This window comes from Geotrypetes seraphini, chromosome 11 (assembly GCF_902459505.1).
Source record: "Geotrypetes seraphini chromosome 11, aGeoSer1.1, whole genome shotgun sequence".
In the NCBI taxonomy this organism is placed as follows: Eukaryota; Metazoa; Chordata; class Amphibia; order Gymnophiona; family Dermophiidae; genus Geotrypetes; species Geotrypetes seraphini.
In genome coordinates, this window is record NC_047094.1 from 54,728,049 (window position 1) to 54,753,093 (window position 25,045).

The 25,045-nt window shown below is 46.0% G+C and overlaps 1 protein-coding gene across 3 annotated transcripts in view; it reads left to right on the forward strand.

Moving 5' to 3' along the window:
• Positions 1-25,045, forward strand: part of ABCA3 (ATP binding cassette subfamily A member 3) — a 211,043-nt gene that overhangs the window by 143,141 nt on the left and 42,857 nt on the right. For all 3 annotated transcript variants that reach the window (XM_033914147.1, XM_033914145.1, XM_033914146.1), the window contains exons 18-20: positions 3,983-4,172; positions 11,889-12,195; positions 19,331-19,604. In XM_033914147.1, the coding sequence (XP_033770038.1) occupies positions 3,983-4,172; positions 11,889-12,195; positions 19,331-19,604 (771 nt within the window). The remainder of the gene's footprint in view (positions 1-3,982; positions 4,173-11,888; positions 12,196-19,330; positions 19,605-25,045) is intronic.

The following is a 25,045-nucleotide window of genomic DNA, read 5'->3' on the forward strand; positions in this document are numbered from 1 at the left end:
TATAAACCTAAGGCTTAGTTTAGTTTAGTTTAGATATCATCAGCGTATATGTAGAATGTCACATTTAGACTTTGTAGTAAATTAGGCAAAGGGACTAAGTATATATTGAACAGTGTTGGCAAAAGTGGAGAGCCTTGCGGGACTCCGCAGGAGTTTGTCCATAGAGAAGAGTATTTACCTGCACTGTATGTTTAATAAGATCTGTTTTTCAGGAAACCCTGGAACCATTTATATACATTACCCATGATCATGATCTACCAGATCGAAGGCACAGCTCTGATCCAGTTGGAGGATCAGGGCACTGGTACCTAAGCTAAATAGGTTGTTAAGTTGATTAATTAGTGAAGCTAGTACTGTTTCTGTACTGTAACCTGAACGGAATCCAGATTGGGAATTGTGCAGGATATTAAATTTTTCTAAGTATTTGACCTGTTCATCATTTACTAATCCTTCTAATATTTTAGTAAATAACGGAATACTGGCTACTGGTCAGTAATTATTAGCACATGTAATGGAGTCCTTTGGGTTTTTTATGATAGGTGTGACTACGATTTGTCCTAGTTCCTACCCAAATTGTCCTCCTTGCAATTGGAAGATGACCTATATTGTCTTTATGTGCTTCCATTTTTCTGCATTTCTATATTTGCTTGTGTATTGTAGGCAGCAGAGGGATTAGGCATTTCATCTTTCCTGACATTGCATTACACATACAGTAGAAAGCGATCTACAACTGAAGTTAATGATCTGTTGTTACAGATTGCTTTATTGATGCATATTATTTCAGCTAAAATGATCTACAGGGGTAGTTTTCAAAGGCATTTACCTGAGAATTGCTCTTATACCTAGCTAAACCTATACTATAAGGTTGTATATGTATATTGTAAACCTACAGGCAATTTTGACCATATTTCTTTAAGTGTTTTTAAGTTGAAGGAGGAAAACAACATGAGTAACTTAGAATAGCAGGCTGAGAACCAAGGAAGCCAGAGTTCAAGTCTCATTGAAGTTTCTTACGATCTTGCTGTTTATATGGAAGCTAATGTAAAATAGCATAAAATATACCTAATAACCTTAAAGAACTTTATATTAATTATTCATAGTCCCTTAATAACTTTAAATAACTAAACAACTTATTAATGGGTCTATCATAGAGATGGAGACTGTCAAGTCTTTTGTACAGAGTTCCACATGTATCTACTAGTTAGTGATGGATTGTATTTATACGTCATACGTGTGCACTCAGTGCAAAGAGCTCTTGGCAATCAAGGTACTAGTCTGATCTCTAGAGGCAATGTTTGTAGACTTGGAAGAGCTGAGAAAAGAGGAAAAGACTGTCAGAGATACAATAGAGAAGCCCTGCTCCAGTATGGCCAGTATGCTGCTGTGGAGAAAGAAGGTCATCTGAAAGGAGAGCATCAACTTGGTGTGGCAAGAAGTGATCCTGTAGCCAGGACCTGCTCTCTGGATGATGCAGAATCCTCTTGCTTTCAGGATGTATTTCTGGGGGCATGTGCCCAGAAGGATAGTGTTAGGATGACTGTTGTAGTTGGCAATGGATTATATTTATATGTCATATTTGTGCACTCATTGCAAAGAGCTCTTGGCTATCGGGGCACGAGTCTGATTTCTAGAGGCAATGGTTGTAGACTTGGAAGAGCTGAAAAAAAAAGGATAAGACTTTCAGAGATACAATAGAGAAGCCCTGCTCCAGGCTGGCTGGGACATTGATCCACCAGAGCTATAAGGACAGATATAACTGGCTGCTTAGAGAATTCCTCTGCCAGCTGCATACAACAAAAATAACCAGAAAAGCAGGTTGGTAATTCACTCCAATAACTTTAGGTTTAAATGTGCTTTTTTTGTCTCTCTCTCTCTCAGGTCCTGTATGGCTCTTGATACTGAATCTCCCAACTCCAAAACTGCTCACCTCTCTCCAGTACACTCTTCTCTCTTTCTTCCTGAAACTTCTGACCAATTCTCTGAAAACTCTGAGGGCCAGATCCTCTAAGACTCCAATACACAGTAAAAAAAAATATGCCGTAGTGGAAGTGATTTTTCTTTTATTGGCGATTCTCATCACAATAGCATGCAAATTTATATGCACACTATTTGTGTGGAGAATCATCAGTAAAGGGGGGGGGGGGGGAGGAGCTGTGCCAGGCACTTGCTCAGAAGAGTAATCGCTAGGTACAGCTCCTGTCAAAGCTGCTCTCCTTGCCCTGATCAACTGGTTGTGCCTCTTTGTTGTTACTGATCAACTGAGCAGCAGGCCTCCTCGAGTCCTGCTGGTTCAGCTGATTAACCGGCAGGGAGAACAGCAGAAGGAACAGTCCCTCCTCCTGCAGACACCCCCCACCCCCTGACACCCTGTACAGAATCAATGGGAAGGATGCCCACTCCCTCCTGCCTCGGTTGCCGCTCCCCAGACACCCCCCCCCCCCACACACACACACACACCCCTGTGCCTTGGGAGGAGAAATGCCCACTCCCTCATGCCACTGGGGTCCCCTGACCCCCCCTCAACAACCCTCAGGCCCTGTACGTTTAAGTTGAAGGATGTGTTTTACCTAAAGGACACAAATTAGAGCCAAAGTAATACATTAGCCCGCTGATTCTCAGGGTAAGACAAAATTGTCCACACTAGCTATTTCTTACAACTGAATATAGCATTTATTAGTAAAAGATTGGTAAAAGAAAGAAATGGCAGATTATTTGCAAAGAAAAGAAACAATATATCACCATGCAAAGTTGGCTGCATCTTCTAGCCTCTCAAACAAAGACCGAGAAGCCCCAAAGCACGGTCTGGCTGGAAGAGCTCATGGGAGGGCCCTGCAGCTGTAAGTGCACTTACGCTGCAGGCAAACTTCAAACATAACTGTGCTAAGGGGCTTTTCTTATAGTAACATTCTCACTTGCTGTTTACCTCCTAAACAAACTTTGGATGGTACATGTTTCCAAAATATGAAACTAAAATATGTTTCTAAAATGAGGTTATATCTAAGTTATCCAAAATGGATTAAAACAAAGATATTTCTCATAGAGAGAAAATCAGGTAATGAGAGTTCGGCCCCAAAACTCTGCTTAGTCTAAACAGATGTGCTAGCTTCACTGATAAGAGTTTATATTCCAGCAGTGGTTTCAGTTCTCATCAGGCTCTAACAGGCACTGAAAAGCTTCTGCTGATAAACAGCTAACCATAGTGTGGTCTGAGCTGTCAAGCCTTATTTTTTTGTCAGTGCCTGAGCCAGTCAGTGCTCAGGCACTGACAGGAAAGTAAAATTTAAATTTTATTATTTTACAGTGGACTAGGAGTACTGCTAAGTGAAAATTAAGTGGGTAACCTTCCCCAACCTCTTGTTTCATTACCTATCCCTTTTTATTTGTTTATGAATTGTATTTAATCCTTTTTTTTTTTTTCCTCCTCCCTTTTTCAAATGTATTATTTTATTAAAATAGGACTAATTGTCTTGTTTTTATTTTAACCCAATTTTTTAACTAAATGTAAATCGCATTGGATTTGGATTTTGCAATCAAATATTTTAAATAAACTTGAAACTTGACTATGACAGCTAAGACCCTTCCGGAAACTTTTGCCTGTAAAAAGTTTAGAGAATTGCCTGGAGTGCTTGTTTTAATATTAATGACCTCGCTGTACTACATTTGCTTAGTACAATCGAAGGCTACTAGGGGGTACATAAAAGACCACAGTGAGCCTTTTTGAGAATTGGCAGGTAAAATACTTGGATGCTAAACCAGCTAGGACTGGTTTAGCATCCATCATTAAATGCACGGTGAGTTTGAGAATCTGGCCATTGGTCAATACAAGAATCCTCCTCCTCATAAGAAAAGTAATTTTAGTTTGTTTTGTTTTTTTAAATCCTGCTAAACTCATCTCTGCTAGAAGAGTAACAACGGATGAGCATAAGCTTGAACAAGAGGTGTCTGAAGTGACCTATTGTAGCTGTTTTCTCTTTATGTACAGAGTTGGAAAGCTAGTGGACACCAGCATGGACCTGCAGGCCATCCAGCTACCTGCACTGCAATACCAACATGAGCGCAGATCCAATGACTGGGCAGCCGATGACTCCAGTAGTATGAGTAGTATGACTGACATAAATGACAGTGGAGCACTTATCACAGAGGGCTGTTCTAAATTCAAGCTGAACATGGGGGTAAGTTTGATCCTGATCTGCTGAGCCACCTAGAATAAGGATACATGCTCCCACAGCCAAGTTGTGACCAGTCATCTTGCCACATTGTCTGTGGGACATTTACTTTGGAATTCTAGAGACCAAGTTGAGTTCTTGGTCTCTACTAGTGCTGCCCGATTTCCGATTCGAATCAATTCACCGATTTGAATCGGGTGAATTAATTAAAAAAAAAAAAAAATCAGCCTCACTGATTGTTACCAACCCTCTCCCCTCGCCCCCTAAAGCAGGAGCGGCAGTGCTGAATCTTGCTGGCTTGCCGCTGCTGCTGCTGTTTAATGGGGGAGGGTCAGTTGGGAAGTGTTGCCTTGGCCCTTTGAAGCATCCTCCAGCTTCCCCCTGGCCTCCCCGCTCTTACCTAAGGATAATCTGCAGCTTGCAGAGAGGATCGTGGAGCTGTAGCGATATTTGCAGGCTGCCATCGTCCTCAGAACCATGTTGGCTCTGCCGCTATCCTGCCCCTGATGTCAGAGGAATGGGCGGGACCGCAATACCACCTTTTATTATGCTCGGGCTGGGCTGCAACTGCGGAATAGTGTCACAGCCCATAAAGTCCACGCTACGGCAGCTTCAGTTGGTTTTTTGTTTTTTTTTACATTCCACTCCTGTTGTTGAAATCTGTAAAGCTGCTACTTGGTCCTCAGTTCATACATTCACATCTCACTACTGTTATTCCTGAATCTGCTGCAGGAGAAGTGTAGGAATCTATGCCACTGGAAGTACTGCTCAGTGAAATCAAATGAAGTCGCAACTGCATTCTTATGTATGTCATACTTAAGTCGGGCATCTAACTCGGGGACTGCCTGTATTCTGTAAAGAAAAGTAGGTGCCTAATTTTCTTTATAGAATTTCTTTATTTCTTATGAAGAGATTTACCCAAGATAGTGTACAGCAGGTATAATTCTGTTAATTGAAGACTTCAATTCAGTGTTCAAAACCAAAACCACAAGGTATTACTAGTGATATGAACACTCTATATCAAATTTGTTGATCCAGTCATTCAAACAGCAGTATGTTTTCAACTGACAACAGAGCATTTTCCCTGAAGAAGCCAGAAAAGAGTGAAACGGGTTTGACCTCCGTTATGAGAAAAGATAAGTGCCTGGTTACTATATCTTTCTTTTCAAGTTTGCTGCCTGTTTAAGAAGAAAAATGTTGCACACTGAACTATAAATGTTGCTTCTTTAGCACTCTCCAGACCAGTAGAGGTTAACTTTACGATTGGGTATATATCTAATCATGACCAGCAGGTGGAGACTGAAAACAAAACTTTGGGACAGTATATCCTAGCCCCTCCTCTCTATTTCCCTCAGTCTTCTTTCAGTCTCCAGCAGGTGTTGAGTGATCTGTACCCATCTCCCTTGGTAGGGCTGTTGGAATTTGTTTAGGGGTTTATTGTCCCTGTTTTTAGCCGGACGGAGCTTGGACGGACTCTGTTTGGGGGTTCGTCCGACCTCGGGGGTGTCAAACCCGGCGGGTCACGAGCGGGGTCCCTCCCCCCACTTCCTCCACCTCCCCATATTTTTTTTAGAGGAGCCTCAGCAGTAAGCCTTGCCCCCTAAATCAAGCAAGGCATATTGCTTCGAGAGCCTGTGGAGTCTGTTCTGTAAAAAAAAAAAAAAAAAAAAAAAAAAATCCTGAGGTAGTGCTGGTCTGGAGGGTTGTATCCCTTTAAGAAAACTGTATTTTACTGTATTTTTTCAACTAACCGGCACTTTTTTACAGCTAGGTCGCGTATGGAGCAATGAGCACTTCTAAAGGGAAAAAGTGCTCATTGTGCTCCAGACGCGAGGCACTCGCGGCCGGCCTGTGCAAGCGGTGTTCAGGCCGGTGCGGTGGAGGAGCTCCGTCGGCAGCGGCTGCAGGCGCCCAGAGCTCCCCGCCGATGGTGCCTCGCGAGTCGGCAGGGAACGGTGGAGAAGCCCGGTCTTCTCCGTCCGCCCACGGAGGGATTCCCCGAGCCGCCGACGGTCGGGTTTTAGAGGATTCCCTCTCAGCTGATATTTTGACAGCTGATGCCGGCTTGCCTGTTTTAGCGGCTGAGACTATTCAGGTCTCTCAGCCGCTGCAGGCTATGGAGGGAGCTGTTTTGGCGGGAAAGACGCCATCTTCTCTGTCTGGCCCCTCCATTTTGTCTTCCACCTCAGGTGACCTTCCCCCTGTTTTGGCTAAGCAGGGGCAGGTTTCTGCTGGGTCCCCTGCTGTGGCAGGGAGTCCCTTGGGACCCTCGGGGGGTTTTTCCCCTGATTTTTTCTTTTCATTATGCAAAGCCTATTTTCAGGCGGCTGGGGGTCCCGGTTGCGCCCAGGGGGTCTCGGGGGGTGGGGTTTCCTCCGCGCTCCCTGCGGCTTTGCCTCTCTCGTCTGACGTGACGTCCCCTCCGCCGCCTCTCTTGTCCAAGCGTCCGCGGGTGTCGTGGGACGAGGATTTGTGGTCGGAGGAACGTGTCGGTCTGGACGAGGACCTGGACCCTTCTGAGGAATTCCAGGACCCTCTGGAGGGGACGGAGGCTGGCGGCGGGTTGTCGGGTTTCCCGTTCTCCAGTGACGAGGCGTCCGTGGTGCGCCTTTTTCAGAGAGATGAGCTGCCTGACCTTATTCAACAGGTTTCTTCGGCTTTGCGTTTTGAGGACGCGCCGCCGGAGACTCCGCGTGTGGGGGACCCTCTGTTACGAGGGATCCGCTCCGTTTCCCGCTCTTTTCCTATGCATCAGGATATTCGGGATATTATTCTTGAGCAGTGGAAAACGCCGGAGACGCCGTTTCGGCTGGCGCGCAGCATGGCTCGCCTGTATCCCATTCCTGAAGGGGATCGGGCTACGTTAGCTTCGCCAGTCGTGGATGCGGTGGTCTCGGCTATTTCCAAGCGGCATACCGTGCCTGTTGAGGGCGGTTCTGCCTTGCGGGACTCTGAGGAGCGCAAATTGGAGACCATCCTTAAGCAAAATTTTCAAGTCTCTGCCTTTGGGGTCCAGGCGGCTATTTGTGGGGGACTGGTCGCTCGCGCCGTGTTTCGGTGGGCGGAGCGGGTCTTGGATCGAGAGTCTGACGACTGGTCTCTGGTGGATCAGGAGGTAGCGAAGATTGAGATGGCTGCCTCATTCCTCTCGGATGCTCTGTATGACTTGGTGCGGATCTCGGCTAAGTCCATGGCTTTTGGCGTGGCCGCAAGGCGTGTGTTGTGGCTGCGCGCTTGGGCGGCGGATGCTGCGTCCAAAGCTAAGCTTACTAAATTTCCCTTTCGGGGGTCGTTTTTATTTGGAGAGGACTTGGATAAGTTGATTCAGACTCTGTCGGACTCGAAAGTTCCCCGTTTGCCGGAGGACCGTGCCCGCCCGGCGTCTCGGGGTGGTGCGGCCCGGGGGCGGTTGCGGGAATTTCGCAAGTATCGCCCTGGGCGTGGGGCTGCTTCTTTCCAGTCTCCGGGGTTTTCCCGGGGTCGGTTCTTCCAGCGCATGCAGCCCTTTCGGGGGGCCCGTCGGGGGGCAGGGAATCCCTCCGCCGGTTCCCCCGCTTCCCGTCCTGCACAATGACGCCTTGCCGGCGCCCCCCTTGGTTCCGGTGGGGGCCCGGCTGCGCGACTTTTTTCCCAAATGGGCCGAGATCACGTCCGATCAGTGGGTCCTGGAGGTGGTGCGGGACGGTTATGCCCTGGAGTTCGCCCGCTCTCTGCCGGATTTTTTCCTCGCTTCTCCATGTCAGACTCCTGGGAAGACGCTGGCGTTTCGCCAGACCCTTCAGCGCTTGCTAGATCTCAGGGCAGTAGTTCCAGTGCCCCCCCCGGAGTGGGGCACGGGCAGGTACTCCATTTACTTTGTGGTGCCCAAGAAGGAGGGGACTTTTCGGCCCATCCTCGATTTGAAAGGGGTCAACAGGGCTCTCAAGATTCCCTCTTTCCGTATGGAAACTCTGCGGTCGGTCATTCTGGCGGTTCAGCCGGGGGAGTTTCTCACTTCTCTCGATCTGACGGAGGCCTACTTGCATGTTCCCATTCGGGCCTCTCATCAGCGTTTCCTGCGCTTTGCGATCTTGGGTCGGCACTATCAGTTCTGTGCGCTTCCCTTTGGGCTGGCCACGGCTCCCCGGACGTTCACCAAGGTGCTGGTGGTCGTCGCGGCAGCCTTGCGGTCGGAGGGCATCCTGGTACACCCCTACCTGGACGACTGGTTAATTCGGGCCAAGTCGTTGCAGGAAAGCTCCCGGGTTACGGCTCGGGTGGTGGAGTTTCTCCGGTCGCTGGGCTGGGTGGTCAACCTTTCCAAGAGTCGGTTGGTTCCGGCTCAGCGTCTGGAGTACCTCGGGGTGCTGTTCGACACCTCCTTGGGGAAGGTCTTCCTCCCAGAGGCCCGGGTGAGCAAATTGCAGTCTCAGATTCGCCTGCTTTTGGCGTCCCGGTGTCCTCGGGCGCGAGATTTCCTCCAGGTCCTGGGGTCGATGGCGGCGTCCCTGGACGTGGTGAGGTGGGCGCGGGCCCACATGCGTCCTCTCCAGTATGCTCTGCTCCGGAGGTGGTCTCCCCAGAGGCACGGGATGGATGTTCCGGTTCCCCTGCGAGGCTTGGCGCGCTGCAGTCTGCGTTGGTGGCTCCGGACCCCTCACCTAGTTCAGGGGGTGGGTCTGGATCTTCCGCAGTGGACGGTGCTCCTTACGGATGCGAGTCTCCTGGGTTGGGGGGCCCAGTGCCTGGGTCACTCAGCTCAGGGAACCTGGTCCACGGAGGAGGCCTCCTGGTCGATCAACGTGTTGGAGACCAGGGCGGTCCGGCTGGCGCTGTTGGCTTTCCACTCCCTTTTGTTGGGCAAGTCGGTCAGAGTCCTGTCGGACAATGCCACGGCGGTGGCTTATGTCAATCGTCAGGGGGGCACCAAGAGCACTCTGGTGGCGCAGGAGGCGGCTCGGCTCATGGTTTGGGCGGAGTCGCATCTTCTGGACCTCTCGGCCTCTCACATTGCCGGGGTAGAAAACGTTCAGGCGGACTTCCTCAGTCGTCACTTCTTGGATCCGGGAGAGTGGTGTCTCGGCGCCGAGGCGTTTCAGTTGCTAGTGCGTGCTTGGGGGCAGCCCCTGATGGATCTGATGGCTACAAGTGGCAACGCCAAAGTACCCCGCTTCTTCAGTCGTCGCAGGGACGGTCTGGCCGAGGGTCTGGATGCTCTGGTCCAACCGTGGCCAACGGAGGGGCTGTTGTATGTGTTCCCTCCTTGGCCATTAGTGGGCAGAGTACTGCTTCGCATTGTTCGCCATCCGGGGCTGGTGGTCTTGGTGGCTCCGGATTGGCCTCGTCGTCCGTGGTATGCGGATCTGGTGAGGCATCTGGTGGCGGATCCTCTTCCTCTGCCTCTCGGGTGCGATCTTCTGACGCAGGGTCCCATTCCCATGTTCGACCCGTCTCCCTTTTGTCTTACGGCTTGGCTCTTGAAAGGGGCTGCCTGAGTAAGAAGGGATATTCCGACAAGGTGATCTCTACACTTTTGGGGTCCCGGAGGCTTTCTACCTCTCGGGCTTATGTACGGGTTTGGCGTCTTTTTGAGGAATGGTGCCGAGCGCGGGGAGTGGTCTCCTTTCGCGCTTCTCTGCCTAACATTCTAGAGTTTTTGCAGGATGGCCTGGATAGGGGCCTGGCCTGGTCTTCTCTTCGGGTTCATCTGGCGGCCCTGTCGGCTTTTCGGGGGCTGGTGACAGGTCAGCGTTTGTCAGCCATTCCTGATGTGATTCGCTTTCTTAGGGCGGCCAAGTTGATCAGGCCTCCCATAAGGCCCTCGATTCCCTCTTGGGATCTCAATCTGGTTCTCTCTGTTCTAGTGCGCCCTCCTTTCGAGCCGTTGGATGGCTGTTCGTTGAAGGACCTTACGCTGAAGTCGGTCTTTTTGGTGGCCATTACTTCCGCTAGACGGGTGTCTGAGCTACAGGCTTTCTCTTGTAGGGCTCCCTTCCTGGAGTTTTCGAAGGAGCGGGTTGTTTTGCGGCCTGTTCCTTCCTTTCTGCCGAAGGTAGTTTCTCCTTTTCATGTCAATCAATCGGTGGCCCTCCCGGTCTTGGGTAGTCGGGAGGGTTCTTCTGAGCAACGACAGCTGCGCAAGTTGGATGTCGGTCGGGTCCTCCATGCTTATGTGCAGCGGACCCGGGATTTTCGGAGCTCCGATCATCTCTTTGTGCTTCTGGCGGGTCCTCGTCGGGGGGCTGGCGCTTCTAAGGCTACTATTGCGCGCTGGATCAAGGAGATGATTGCTTCCGCTTATCTTCTGAGTCAGAAGCCGGTTCCGGAGTTTCTCAAGGCTCATTCCACTAGGGGTCAGGCGGCTTCTTGGGCTGAGTCGTCGCTCGTGCCTCCGGTGGATATTTGTAAGGCTGCGGTTTGGTCCTCCTTGCATTCATTTGTTCGGCATTATCGGGTAGATGTTCAGGCGCGTCGGGACGCGGTGTTCGGTGAGCGTGTTCTGGTATCGGCCCTTCGGGGGTCCCGCCCGTGAGAGGGACTGCTTTGGTACGTCCCAATCGTAAAGTTAACCTCTACTGGTCTGGAGAGTGCTAAAGAAGGAGAAATTAGGTTCTTACCTGCTAATTTACTTTCTTTTAGCTTCTCCAGACCAGTAGAGGTCCCCACCCTGTCTGTTGTTGTTGTTGTTGGGGCTGTTGCGCGGGCAGTTTTTGTTTTTTGCTGCGGGTTCTAGTATTTTTCTAGGGCCGGGGAGAATTGAAGAACAGCGGCTGTGGCTCGGCTGGCTTAGCTGGCGAGCTGTGGGGACCTTCTTCCTTCGGGAATTTCTCCTCTGCATTTTCCAACAGCATTTTTGGGTATGTTATTTGTTACTCCTTTCGGAGTATTGTTTTTTCTCTCTGTTGTTTTCCAGTTCTTGGTTCTGCTTGGCTATTCGGCAGACTGAGGGAAATAGAGAGGAGGGGCTAGGATATACTGTCCCAAAGTTTTGTTTTCAGTCTCCACCTGCTGGTCATGATTAGATATATACCCAATCGTAAAGTTAACCTCTACTGGTCTGGAGAAGCTAAAAGAAAGTAAATTAGCAGGTAAGAACCTAATTTCTCCTTTTCCACCTGCTGCTTAGCTTGGAACCCTATGGCCGCACTGTGGTACCCTATTCTCTCATGCCCAACTCATCTTTACTGACACAGAGGATGGCCCAATACTATGAATGTAAACAAACATTTAAAAAATCACAAAGAATATTAAGAAAAATAGATAAAGATGATTTTTTAAAATATATTTATTTAAAATACTTAAATATACAGAGGTTTTTGACCAGTGATAATACCCTTGACCCACAATACAGGTGTCTTTCAATTGATTCAGACATCTTGGTTTTTTTGAGGTCTTTTTCCTCTGCTACATAAATTGTCCATCATTTGATATTTAGAGTGTTCATATCACTAGTGATACCCAGCAGGTATAATTCAACATAAAACGTACAATTTTATTAACAGCATTACAGTAATAAAAAGACCAAATATAAATTAGTTTAAAATAGGTGCCATAAATCATACCTTCAGTTCGCACCTTGTTAATAACCCTCATTATTCTTTTGCCTCAGAAAGGCCCCATTATGGTTGAGTTGGAAGCAAAAGGGATTAGGAGGAAGTTATGCAGACAAAAGTAGCCAAGGTCCAGTTACTCCCTTTTTTTAATGTGGTGTTTTTGCTGATACTCCCTCTTCTCTCTTCACAGCTCACCCTTTTCTGCCAGCAATTCTATGCCATGTTTATGAAGCGAGCTATGTACAGTTGGCGTAACTGGAAGATGGTGGTTGCACAGTTCTTGGTACCACTTATCTTCACAGCCTTTGCACTGATTGTAGTCAAGACATTCCCTGGGCCACAGGATTCTCCACCACTGCTGCTTAGTTTGGAACCCTATGGCCGCACTGTTGTACCCTATTCTGTCATGCCCAACTCATCTTTACTGACACAGAGGATGGCCCAATACTATGTGGAATCCCTTGTGTCGCAGAAAGGCACTGCACAGGAAGTGCTGGGTAAGTAGAAAGGTAATGGAGAGTGGCATTTTTAATGTCTATATAAAATGTGTATGATGTTTTCTGTGTAAAGTCTGTTAATAATAGAAAAGATATTCTAGTGCAGCGTTAGGCAATTTCGGTCCTCGAGAGCCCCAGGCAGGTCGGGTTTTTTAGGATATCCACAATAGATATGCATGAGATAGATTTGCATCCCAAGGAGGCAATGCATGCAAATCCATCTCGTATATATTCATTGTGGAAATCCTGAAAACCTGACCTGCCTGTGACTCTCAAGGACCAGAATTGCCTACCCCTGTTCTAATGCAATAGGTGTGTCATTCTGGATGGTACGGTATTCTTCCCTTGCTCGTGAACCATGCAAAAGGAATTCATTCCAGCTTTTCAACTCCTCCTACTTCACCAGAGGGCTCTGCTGCCTTCTTCAGTTATTCCCTCTGCACATGAGCCAGAAGGAGTTTTTCTGATCTGCTCTGTAGATTTCTTTTTTGTGTGTGTGTTTGTGTTTTTTGATGGCTTTTAATGTTCAGAGCTCCCCAGATCAGGGATTAAACTCTGCCTGTGTGGAGGAGAAGCAAACTGAGGTCTGCAGCTGATGGCCCAATCTCTCTGTGGTACATGTTAGCTAGCCTTCAGAAACCTTTGTTTAGCTCAGGGTTTGTCTGCTAGAGGTTTTGCACACCCACTGGGTCGGAGGGGCTTGAGCGTAGGCTGTTAGACATCGCAGGGGGCTCAGCAGGACTCTTCAGGAAGCTGGCTGCATTTCACCTCCCCCTTTTTGCATCCACAGGTCCATGGGGGTTAAAGATCAGTCATTTTGGATTGACTGGCAGCCCGAAGGTTTCGGCGTTAAAGAACAGTTTTTTTAAGGCAGTGATTTCTTCTCCCAGATCCAGCTACTTTTAGAGCTGAGGCAGGCTACAGCACATCCACAGCACAGGTCACAGTGAATAAGGCTGTTACAGTCTATGAGAAAAAAAATTGGGAATGAGGGGTTCTGAAAAAATGAGTTTTCAAGGTTTCTAAGAACATAAGAATTGCGCTGCTGGGTCAGAGCAGTGGTCCATCGTACCCAGCAGTCCACTCACGCGGTAGCCGTCTGATCAAAGACCAGCGCCCTAACTGAGACTAGCCATTCCTTTAAGGTTCCCTACTTCTAAAATCCCATTTTCTGAGTTTTTTTTTTGTTTAGTTAAACTGTTTTAGAGTCTTTTGGCACCAAAATGCTGCCGTGGCAACCTTCTTGGATGTACTGATTTTTTCCAGAGTCCTCCGGAACCTTCAAAATTCCTTGTTTTGCCTCAAATCTTTCAGGGAAAGAGTCCTCAGGCTCTTTTTTCCATAATTCATGTCAAATTTGTGCTGGATGGGTGATGGAAGAGCGCTCTTGTGCCATGTTCCATGTAATGTGTGATGGGGTAGGAGCTTTGGGCTTAACCGCTCCTTGGGTCTCTAGGGCTGAGGAGACCAATGGAGGGCCTGACCGCTGAGAGAAAATCTCAAGAGCCTCAGAGTAGCAGTTTACCTAAGCATAGGAGCATAGAAGCTGCAGAGCCCAAGAGACATAAAAAGTGGAGTCATCTAAAGGGGACTCTGCACTGCCTAATACAGCATTTTCTCCTGAATTTGTTAATCTGAGGTGGAGAGTTGGATGGACCGGATCCTCAGGGGAGGTCTGGCAGCGCACTAGGATACACGTGAGGGGGCTTGGGCTTCCAGGGCACGTCTGGCTCAGTATCAGAGGCTGGCCAGGATCCAATGGACCTTTTGGACAGAGACTCTGAGGACAAGGGGTCTATTTGTATGCCTTTGCTGTCACAGAATGAGCCTTCCCTGCTGGGAGATACAGGGCTACAGGCAGGAGCAAGTACACAAGATACAGTGGTGGCCCTTGACCAGGGGGGTGACCCCATGGTTTGACAGCTGTTCAAACTCTCACCTCTCTTAGAGCTTATTGCTGATTCCCTGCGGGAGTTACAGTTGGACTCCCAGCAGGCTCCGTCGGCTCTGTGCAGCGTGAAAGCCCAGTTGTCATCTTTTTCCTGGCATCCTGATATGAGTGTTTTAGTCACGGAGCATTGAGATGCTCCTGAAGGATCATTAAAGATAGCCAGGACAATGGCTCCGCTGTATCCGATTGCACAGGAGTTTCAGCAGATGTTCACCCAGCCTAAGTTAGATTCCTTTATAGCACAAGTAACCAAACTCGCATCCCTGCCAAGTAAGGGAGGCATGGTATTAAAGGATGTGATCCTTAAAAGACAGTTTGAAGCAATGGCCTTGAGACTCAAAGTAGCTGCAGCAGCCTCGTTTGTAACATGTGCTTGCCATACCATGTTGTATGACATTCTCTAGATGGTTTGCAATTCTGTGGAGTATCCGCCCTATCGTGGGCTAAAAAGGAAACATTTACAAGAGCTCGTTCTTCGGCCACAGCTGAACCATAGTGTCCAGACTTGTGCTTCCAGGCTTGGATCTTTGATTGTGTCAGGAGCAGCGCAGAACACTCGGTTTGCTGAGAATTTGCGGGAGCCATTCAGGAAGCTTACCAGTAGCAGCAAAGTATGCTCCTGCTCGGTACCACTCATCAGCTTAAGCCGGAACTTGCAGCAGCGACCGACCGGGTTAGCAGTGGGGCAGGAGCGTGGAAAGCTCACTCCTGCCCTTTACATCTCTGGACCACCAGGGATTCCAGCGGTAGAGGAGGTATGATGGGCAGGGAGGGGGGGGACAGTGCGCAGAGCCTGGTGGCCCAGCGGAGGCCTGCAATAAGTCTGGGAGAGGATTGGGTGTGCGCTGGCCCGAATATAAACTGGGACCCCCATTTTTGGGCCAATTTTTTAACTGAAAAATCCCAGTTTATGTTCGAGTATATACGGTACTTTTCAATGGCAAAACCAGTGCTCAAGTCACGCACGACAATGGTGCTGTCCTTCATCTGACATTTACAATTTAAACCGTTCCTGCTAGTGACATCGTATCCTTTTTGACCAATTAAAGCAGAGAGTTACCGATGACCTGCTGAGTCAGCATAGACCTAACCAGTAAACCACTCTAAACCGTCATAAAAAGACAGCCAAAAGTAGCACTGTGATAAACATATCCAGTGGTGTACTTGCACTTGTTCAGCGTGCCTGGGTTCATTCGTTAAACAGTTGCTGTAAAATCTGCGTGTGCCCAAAACAGTATCAGCACATCACAAAACTGTCAGCGTACGTCATTCAGGCATATATCAAAAAACTCTTTTGGGCATGTCGCAAAATCTTTTCAAGCATATCTCAAAAAAATACCCAGACATATCTTTAAAAAAAGTGGCATCGTTCAATTTTATAATTTAGTCCAGCTGGTTCCTCACATCCTGAGTTGTAAATCCATTCTTCTCTTTATAAAAGAAAAAGCCTTTTAGCTCCACCTCTTGGGGATTTATGTATATATGGTCAATGGCTGCACATTTCAGCTGTTCTAGCGTGTGATTATATTTCATCCAGTGATCCACTAAGGGCTCTTCGGTTTTGTGGTGGGTGATGCTACTTCGATGCTCACCTATTCGTGTTCTCAGGCGACAGGAAGTCTGTCTTGCATATATCTTCGGACAGGGGTCAATTGTCACATAAACTGCGTAGCCTGTGCCACAGTCTGTGATATGATGTAATCTAAACCTCTTATGCGTTTGTGGGTGAACAAAAACACCATCTAACTCCAGAGTGAAATCACAAGTTTTACATTGTGCACAAATACTATGATGCCCCTCTATCACGGTTGTCCTAGTCAAGGAATTAAAATCTGAAGGGCACAAGAACTCTTTCAAATTCTGCAAGCAGCTAGCTGTATGCTATTCTCAAAGATTTAGAAGTGAAACATTGCTGTAATTGAGCTACATGACAATGTTTTTTAAAAATAGCAACAATCTTATTTGTCCCACCGCTGTATCTCAGAACACAAGTACAAACCCTCTCTGTATGTTCAAACATGAGGTTTCTGTTCACATATTGTGCCCGTTTCCTTGCCGTATGTGCAATAGCATCTGGATATCCATGTTTCAGCAGCCTAGTCTTCAAAAAATGAGCCTGTTTTTTTGTAATCATTTACATCTGAACATACCTTCCTGTACCTTAAACACTGAGAAAAAGATACTCTTTTTTTTAAGGCGTAAGGATGGCAGCTTTTGAAATCCAAAAATGTATTCCTATCAGTACTTTTACGAAAAACCTTTGAAAAGAATGAACAGTGCAAACGGACAACTTCCTCCTAGTTCCCCTTCCTTATCTCCTTCTCTCCTCCCACTCTCCAGTTCCCTGCACCCCTTCCTTTAACTCCTTGCTCCCCTCCCGCTCCCCCTTCCCTTCTCTCTCTGTCTTCTTACCTGTCTCTTCTTCAAATGCCTATAACTTTTATTGTCCTGTAACTTTATTGTAAATGTCAATTGTAACCTGTTCTGAGCTCCCGGGAGAACGGGATAGAAATCTGAACAAATAAATAAATAAATCACATCCAAAAGGGAATCCAAGGATGGTCTACAGTCATTGTGAATTGTATTCTTGGATGATGGGCATTCAGCCATCTGTAGAAATCCTGAAGCAACTCATCAAAACCGGACCATAGACAAAACACATTGTCAATATACATGACCCATAATTTAATATATGGGGGAAAAGGGAGATGTTTTTTTATCCATTTCACTTCAAAAGCCAACATAAATACATTGGTGACTGAGGGTGCTATCATAGCCCCCATCGCGTCTCCTGAAATATTTTTCTCCAAACTTAAAGTTGTTCTTCATAACAAGAACTGCTAAATCTATAATGAAGGCTGTTGGCATTTTCCTTCCAGACACATCCTCGTCTAAGAATGAATGCAGGACCTGTTAAGCTTCATCTTAGGTATCACAGTATACAGGGATTTCACGTCTAGGGTTACAAGGTAGGTAACATCCTCTATTTGGTCCATCGAGGTCAACTTCTGTAAAAGTGTGAAGAATCTCTAATGTAGGTGAAACCTTTATCTAGTTTTGGTCTCAAAAATAAATCCACAAAAACTGACAATGGCTCCAGTAAGGATCTTCTGCTAGACACAATAGGTCTCCCGGGGAGGGGGGGGGGGTATCCAGTGTTTTGTGGACTTTCAGTAACAGGTAAATAACCGGTGTCTTAGGAAACTTCACATTCAAAAAGGAATGCTCCTGGACAGTGATAAACCCCCTTATCATACCACTTTGTGTAAGCAACATTATTTGTGATCTTAATTCTTCTGTGAGGTCCACATCAAGTAACTAGTAATCAGTGGATACATTAAGTTGTCTCATCATCTCTCTCTCTCATAGTCTGATGCGTTAAGGAGGACTATTGCCCTACCCTTGTCTGCCCGAAGTATTATAATATCTCTGTTAAATCTTAATTTACCCAGAGCTTGATATTCATCTTTGGTACAATTGAACTGACAAAAACGTTTCTTTTGTTGAAGTGCTTGAAGATCTTTTAAAACTAACTCTTTATAAGTCTCTAAGGCATAATTTAACTGTGGGAGGTACCCACTTAAATTTTTTCTTAACAATCGAAGAGTCTAATGAAGCCGCTCCTACCTCAGCATTATTTGTAGCTTATCTTGTATTTTCCCTTTTATTTCTTCGCCTATGTGTAATCTTGGAATCATAGGTTGAGGACTTGAGTGAGTTAGTAAATGTTTTTTTTTCATTTCTTTTTGCAATTGTACTAAGGTGTAATGTCTTTTACACTATATGAACTTGTATTCTTACTATCTCACTTTCTGTACAAGTGTATTACTTGGTATGTAATAATGAAAAGTTATAAATAAATAAATAAAAAAAAACACAAAAAAAACAATCGAAGAGTCTGTACTTCGTTGAATATTGGTATTGTAAGAAAAATATTCTTTAATGTGTAGTAACCTCATAAATCGCTCAATGTCCACTCTTGCTTGAAATGATTGTGAACATTTAGTAGGCAGAAAGGAAAGTCCCCTCTACAGGACTCGAATCTCCCATCCAGTAGGTGTGTGGGAAGACTGGTTGGGGCAGGGACTTAGCCTAAAAACACCTGCAGATAAGTCATCTCTGGGGACTGTTTAATACAAATAATTACTTAAAACTAATGGTGGTTCCTGAATGTATATTGTTAACAACAGTAACTCTGCTATTTAGAAAGTTACAATTGCAGTTAAGATATCGGCTTCAACACCAGCAAAGGAGGTTTTTTTACTGATGATATTTGCCCTCTCTAGTTAGAGGAGAGTTATTCCCTAACAGGGTTCTGAGGCTTTTCCTCCTTTGACGCAATATAAAGTGCTTTTTGCTGTTATCTTCATTTTACTGATTGTTCACAGCTTTTTTGGGAGATATTTGAACCCCACTATTTACGCTTATCCATTGAGAATATTGACCATTTAAACCTGCTCTCTGTTTTGTTTTTCAACCAGTTCTTAATCCATATTAGGACATTACCCCGCTATCCCATGAATCCGATTTCCTCAGAAGTCTTTCATGAAGTACTTTGTCAAATGCCTTTTGAAAATCCATATATACAATATCAGCCGGTTCACTTTTATTCACATGTTCATTCACCCCTTCAAAGAAATGCAGTAGATTGGTGAGGCAAGATTCCCTCAACTAAATCCATGTTGACTTTCTTTCATTAATCCATGCTTATGTAAATATTCTTTCATTTTGTTCATTATAATTTGTTATATTTGCGGAGCAGAACAGATTTGTAGTTTGGGGAGTTTCCCTGTACCCCTCCTTCACATGTGTTTCTTTATAGGGTTATTGCCTGCTTTGGTACAAACCGAAGGGGGCAGCAGAGCCCTCTGGTGAGGGAGGAGAAGCTGAAAAACTGGAGTGGATTTCTTCTGTACGGTTTGCAAACATGGGGAGAATACCCTACCATCTAGAATGACACATACTATAAAAGATTAGCAAGGTAAGAACCTAATCTAGTTTACATTAATGCAAAAATCAAACCATGGATAGTTTGGATTTTATCCTGTAGTTTGTTATATGACTTGAGCCACAGCAGGAGGCCAGCTTTGTTAGTACAACAAACTACCAAAAAAATGGGATTTTAAATAATTTAACACTTAAAAACTAAGAGATTGTCTTGTTGTTTTGGGGTTTTTTTTATAGGTGATCTGGAGAAGTATCTGATCATGCAGATTTCTGAGGAGGGAGGAGCCTTTAACGAACACTGTGTTGTTGCCGCATCCTTTGAAGAAATGTGGAACAAAGCTACAATCACTGCCCTGTTCAACAATCAGGCATTTCATTCCTCTGCCACTGCACTCATGCTGGCTGATAATGCCCTCTTCAAACTTGTGGCTGGGCCTAATGCCTCCATCACTGCCACTAACTACCCTCAGCCACGCAACATGAAAGAGACTGCCAGGGATCAGCTTATGGAGTAGGTAGCTTCTCCATCTCTCTCACCATGTCTACTTTTTATATTTTTCAAAACCCAGAAGGGTATAAGAGCTCCTATAAACTTTCTGCTGCCTACAGTGCTACTCCAGAGCAGAAAATTGACGCCTGCCATAGGTAGAGCTATACAAATTTTTATACAGTTGTGAGGCGGTCATTTGATTGTTCATGGACTCTCAGGAGATTGTGTGGTAAGGTTACATTGCATATAGGTACCAGATCCAGAAAGTAAAACAGAAAATGCTAGAAAGTCTGTGGCCAGTCAGATCTCTGATTGATCCTATATTGCTGCCTCTCATAGTATTTACATGTGCTGGTACAATCATTTGACCCTCCTAATTTCTCTAAAAGGGTCTATCGATGATATTCCAAGAAGAAGGTGTTGATGCCCCTGTACAGGTCATTGGTGAGGCCCCACTTGGAGTATTGTGTTCAGTTTTGGAGACCGTATCTGGCGAAAGACGTAAGAAGACTTGAGGCGGTCCAGAGGAGGGCGACGAAAATGATAGGAGGCTTGCGCCAGAAGACGTATGAGGAGAGACTGGAAGCCCTGAATATGTATACCCTAGAGGAAAGGAGAGACAGGGGAGATATGATTCAGATGTTCAAATACTTAAAGGGTATTAACGTAGAACAAAATCTTTTCCAGAGAAAGGAAAATGGTAAAACCAGAGGACATAATTTGAGGTTGAGGGGTGGTAGATTCAGGGGCAATGTTAGGAAATTCTACTTTACGGAGAGGGTGGTGGATGCCTGGAATGCGCTCCCGAGAGAGGTGGTGGAGAGTAAAACTGTGACTGAGTTCAAAGAAGCGTGGGATGAACACAGAAGATTTAGAATCAGAAAATAATATTAAATATTGAACTAGGCCAGTTACTGGGCAGACTTGTACGGTCTGTGTCTGTGTATGGCCGTTTGGTGGAGGATGGGCAGGGGAGGGCTTCAATGGCTGGGAGGGTGTAGATGGGCTGGAGTAAGTCTTAACAGAGATTTCGGCAGTTGGAACCCAAGCATAGTACCGGGTAAAGCTTTGGATTCTCGCCCAGAAATAGCTAAGAAGGAAAAAAAAAAAAAAAAATTTAAATTGAATCAGGTTGGGCAGACTGGATGGACCATTCGGGTCTTTATCTGCCGTCATCTACTATGTTAATTAATCAAAGGCTCAAAAGGGCTATCATGGCCCTCACTCGACTGTGTCAACATATTTGGAAGCAAAAAACATGACCAATCGAATGGAGAAGATCACTGTTCATACCTATATCGAAGAAAGGTGATGCCAGATTTCAGAGATTATGAGAGAGGGTTTTTGTGTCCTCCAATACCTCCGTTTTATTAGGCATTATTTTGATAACAAGAACTTTCATACATTGATTCATGCATTTCTGATTTCTAAAATTGATTATTCAAAATAGCTTATGCGAGTATAAAACCTTTGGATGATAAAAGCAAATTTAATCATGTAACACCATTATATCTTTCTAATACCATACAGAATTCAATTTAAAACTTTGATGCTTGCACACAAGTCACTGCATTTGCAACAACCAATTACAATTCTGTATTCTCCATTAAGAACATTACAGGATAATAGGCTGGTTTTATACCATCAGTTAGAACAGGGGTAGAGAACTCCGGTCCTCGAGAGCCATATTCCAGTCGGGTTTTCAGGATTTCCCCAATGAATATGCATGAAATCTATTTGCATGCATTGCTTTCAATGCATATTCATTGGGGAAATCCTGAAAACCCGACGAATATGGCTCTCGAGGACCGGAGTTCCCTATCCCTGAGTTAGAAGGACAAAGTGGGAATTCACCTGATCAAAAGCTTTTTTTTTTTTATTTAGCACCAATTTTATGGCATCAGCTGCCAAGTCAGTTTCATTTGGAATTGAATTTACACATCCCCCTCCATATTCACGGGTTCGGATTCGGAACGCTCAACTTCAGTTATTTGTGGTTTTCGTCTGGGTGAACCCACCCTTACCTCCTGGACCTCTTAACTTACTTACTTTTTAAAACCTGGTGGTTTAACAGTGAAGCAGGGCAGAAGCGATCTTCTATGCTCCTGGGAACTGGGAACAGAAAATGGCTGCTGTGAGTTACCGTGGTCTCACGGGAACTCAAGGCAGCCATTTTTGTTCCCGGCTTTGCACAGGGCAGGAGCATAGGAAGATCGCTCCTGCCCCACTTCACTGCTAGACCACCAGGCTTTAAAAAAAATAAGTACAGTTGAGAGGTGGGGTTTGGTCAGTCATCCCTAAAGTTATTTGCAATTTTTGGGTATTTGAAGGCCTGCTTTGCCCCTAACTCCCGCGAATATGGAGGGGGATGTATAAAGGCTTTTAAAAAAAACTTTTGAAAATGTATTTGTTTAATTTAGCATTTGGGCAAGATATGCCTCAGAATGATCATATTTACTGATCGTTTCCGGATGATATTCAAGGATTGTGCTAAAATGTATTTCTAAATTTAGATAGGTCTATTCTTATATTAATGGAGTTCTTTTTTTATCTTTATGTATGTATTGTTCCCCATGTTCAGCATCTCCCTTCTCTGTCTCCTTTACATCCCTTTCTAGTATTTCCCCCGTGCCCATCTCCCTGCCTTCATCATCTCACCATTCTATGATTCCCTCCCCCTGTGTACAGGGAATGGGGAAAGAGATAGAGATCTAGGGTGCATTTCTCCCACTCCCTCTACTGCCACATCCAACATTTTTCCCTCTCTCATCCCTCAGATCATGTGCAGCATTTTTTTACCTTTGCCCACCAGCCCCATGCCCAACATTTCTCCTATCATCCCTCTCTAGCATCATGCCACACCTCTCTCTCCATCACTATGTCCAACATTTCTCCCCTTGCATCCCCTTCAATCTGTCCCTCTGTTCCCTTTCTACCACCATATCCAACATTTCTCCTTCTCTTCCCCATGTATTTCTACCTCATTCCTCTCTCTCTCTCTACCCACCCAACAATTTTTCTCTTTCTGCCTTTCCCCATATGAACCATCTCTTTCCCTCTTATTCACACACTCATGCCCAGCAATTCTCCCTTTCTATTCCCTCCCTCCCTTCTATGTCCCAAGTTATGCCTCCTTCCTCCTTCCCTTGTGTCCCAAATTCATTCCCCCCTCCCTTCCTTCTGTGTTCCGAGTTCATGCTGCTCTCCCTGCCTTCTAGCCTTTGTCCCAAATTTGTGCCTTTCCCATGTCCCAAAGTACTCTTTCCCCTCTCCTTTCTCCCTTTGTCCCATGTTGATATGTCCTATCTCCCTTACTTGCTTGCTCCAGGGCCACACTCGCTTCCTTCAAAGCCATCCAGCTAGGCTGCTCCTTCATGCCTTCAGCCACACTCGTTTGCAGGAACACGGGCAGCAGCTCTTGCACGCTGCATGTAGCTGACCTGAAAGTCTTCCCTCTGACATCAGCTGTGACGTTGGAGAGATAGCTTCTGGGTCAGCCACGTGCAGCATACAAGTGCCGCTGCCTATGTCCCTGCAAAGAACAAGTGTGGCTGAAGGCAGGAGAGAGCAGACCCACCTTGAAGGGAGGACTGGAGGTAACTGGGATCTCTGACTGACCCAGAAGGCTTCCCTTCAACGTCAGTTCTGACATCGGAGGGAAGCCTTCCGGTCGGCTTTGGCGGAGGGGGGGCTGTTTACAAATGGAATCCCTGGCGGTGGAAGTGAACAAGTGGCTCCACATTAGGGAGGAAAGGGGTGTGAGACCCACACAGTGCTGCGTTACCCCCCCCCCCCAAGCAGTTAATGGTTGTAAGGAAGGAGGGAGGGGTGCTTCCAACTGTGGGGGACAAAACTTTTCACTGCTCTCGCAGGCGATGAAAAGTTTTGTTCCTGTGTCTGTGGCAAGCCTGGCTTTGACATCTCCATAGCCACAGGCAAACCGCAACTCACCGTGGCTCACTGCAGTGTGTGTTCACCATGTCATTCTCTAGCTGACACCCAACATCAATTAGTACAGGCATCAACACCAGCATTAACAACTCATTCCACAACCTCTTCTTTGGTGCTACCATTGTCGGGGGAGCCTTGTAAAAATGCTAAGAAGCATAAATACGTTTCCCCCTCCAAGCATGCATTGGCATCGTCTCAAGCATTTTCACTATTGACGCATCCTAAACATCAGTGCACCGATGCCAGATCTCCATCTTTGCAGTTGGTGTCTCCCCTGAAGTGTGCCTCGACATTGAGGTCCCCAATTCCTTGACAGCCAACGCAGCACCGATGCCAGATCTCCATCTTTGCAGTTGGTGTCTCCCCTGAAGTGTATGTCTCGACATTGAGGTCCCCAATTCCTTGACAGCCAACGCAGCACCGATGCCAGATCTCCATCTTTGCAGTTGGTGTCTCCCCTGAAGTGTATGTCTCGACATTGAGGTCCCCAATTCCTTGATAGCCAACGCAGCACCGATGCCAGATCTCCATCTTTGCAGTTGGTGTCTCCCCTGAAGTGTGTGCCTCGACATTGAGGTCCCTAATTCCTCGACAGCCAACGCAACCAGAGTCTAATGTACTCTTGTCAATATTGGTATAGACGCCATCTTCAAGAACAGCTTTGAGTGCTGTTGTAGAAGGAGCTAGCTGGGATGCTGCCAACTCTGTGCCAACTCCTGCATTGATGCACACAGCCTCAGCCCAGTCCAAGCACCTCCCTAAGAAAGTAGAAGAAGGATCTGATTGAAAGTAATTTATAAACAGCACAAGGAATGGCAAGTCAAATGCAGGGCGCTAATAAGGAAGGCAAAAAGAGACCTTGAAAAATAGCAAAAACACACAGTAAAAACTCTTTAGGTATATTAAAAGCAAGAAGCTGGAAAGAGAATCAGTTGAACTGCTAGATGACTGAGGGGTAAAAGAGGTTCTCAGGGAAGACAAGGTCATAGCAGAGAGATTAAATGAATTCTTGCTTCAGTCTTCACTGAGGAAGATGTGGGGGGAGTTACCAGTTCCAGAAATGATATTCAGTTCTGATGAATCAGAGAAACTCATTCAAATATCTAACACTGGAAGATGTAATGGGTCAACTGGACAAACTGAACGGTAACAAATCACCTGGACTGGATGGTATACATCCCAGAGTGCTGATAGAATTGAAAAATGAACTTGCTGAGCTATTAGTAATTTGTAATTTTTCTTAAAATCCAGCATAGTACCGGAAGGCTGGAGGGTGACCAATGTGACGCTGATTTTTAAAAAAAAAGTGTTCCAGAAGTGGAATGAGTGCTTAAGTCTAACTGTCCATTGAGCATTCATGCTTTGTTGAAGTGGTATCAAATGTTACGTGAGTTGCGTTCCTCACATAAAATTTGTTTGGAAGTTCCTTCTTTGGCTGTGGTGCGCCTTCTGAGTAACCGGAAGTCAATGCTTTTGGTCCAGGGTCCAATGCTTTGGAATGCTCTTCCGTT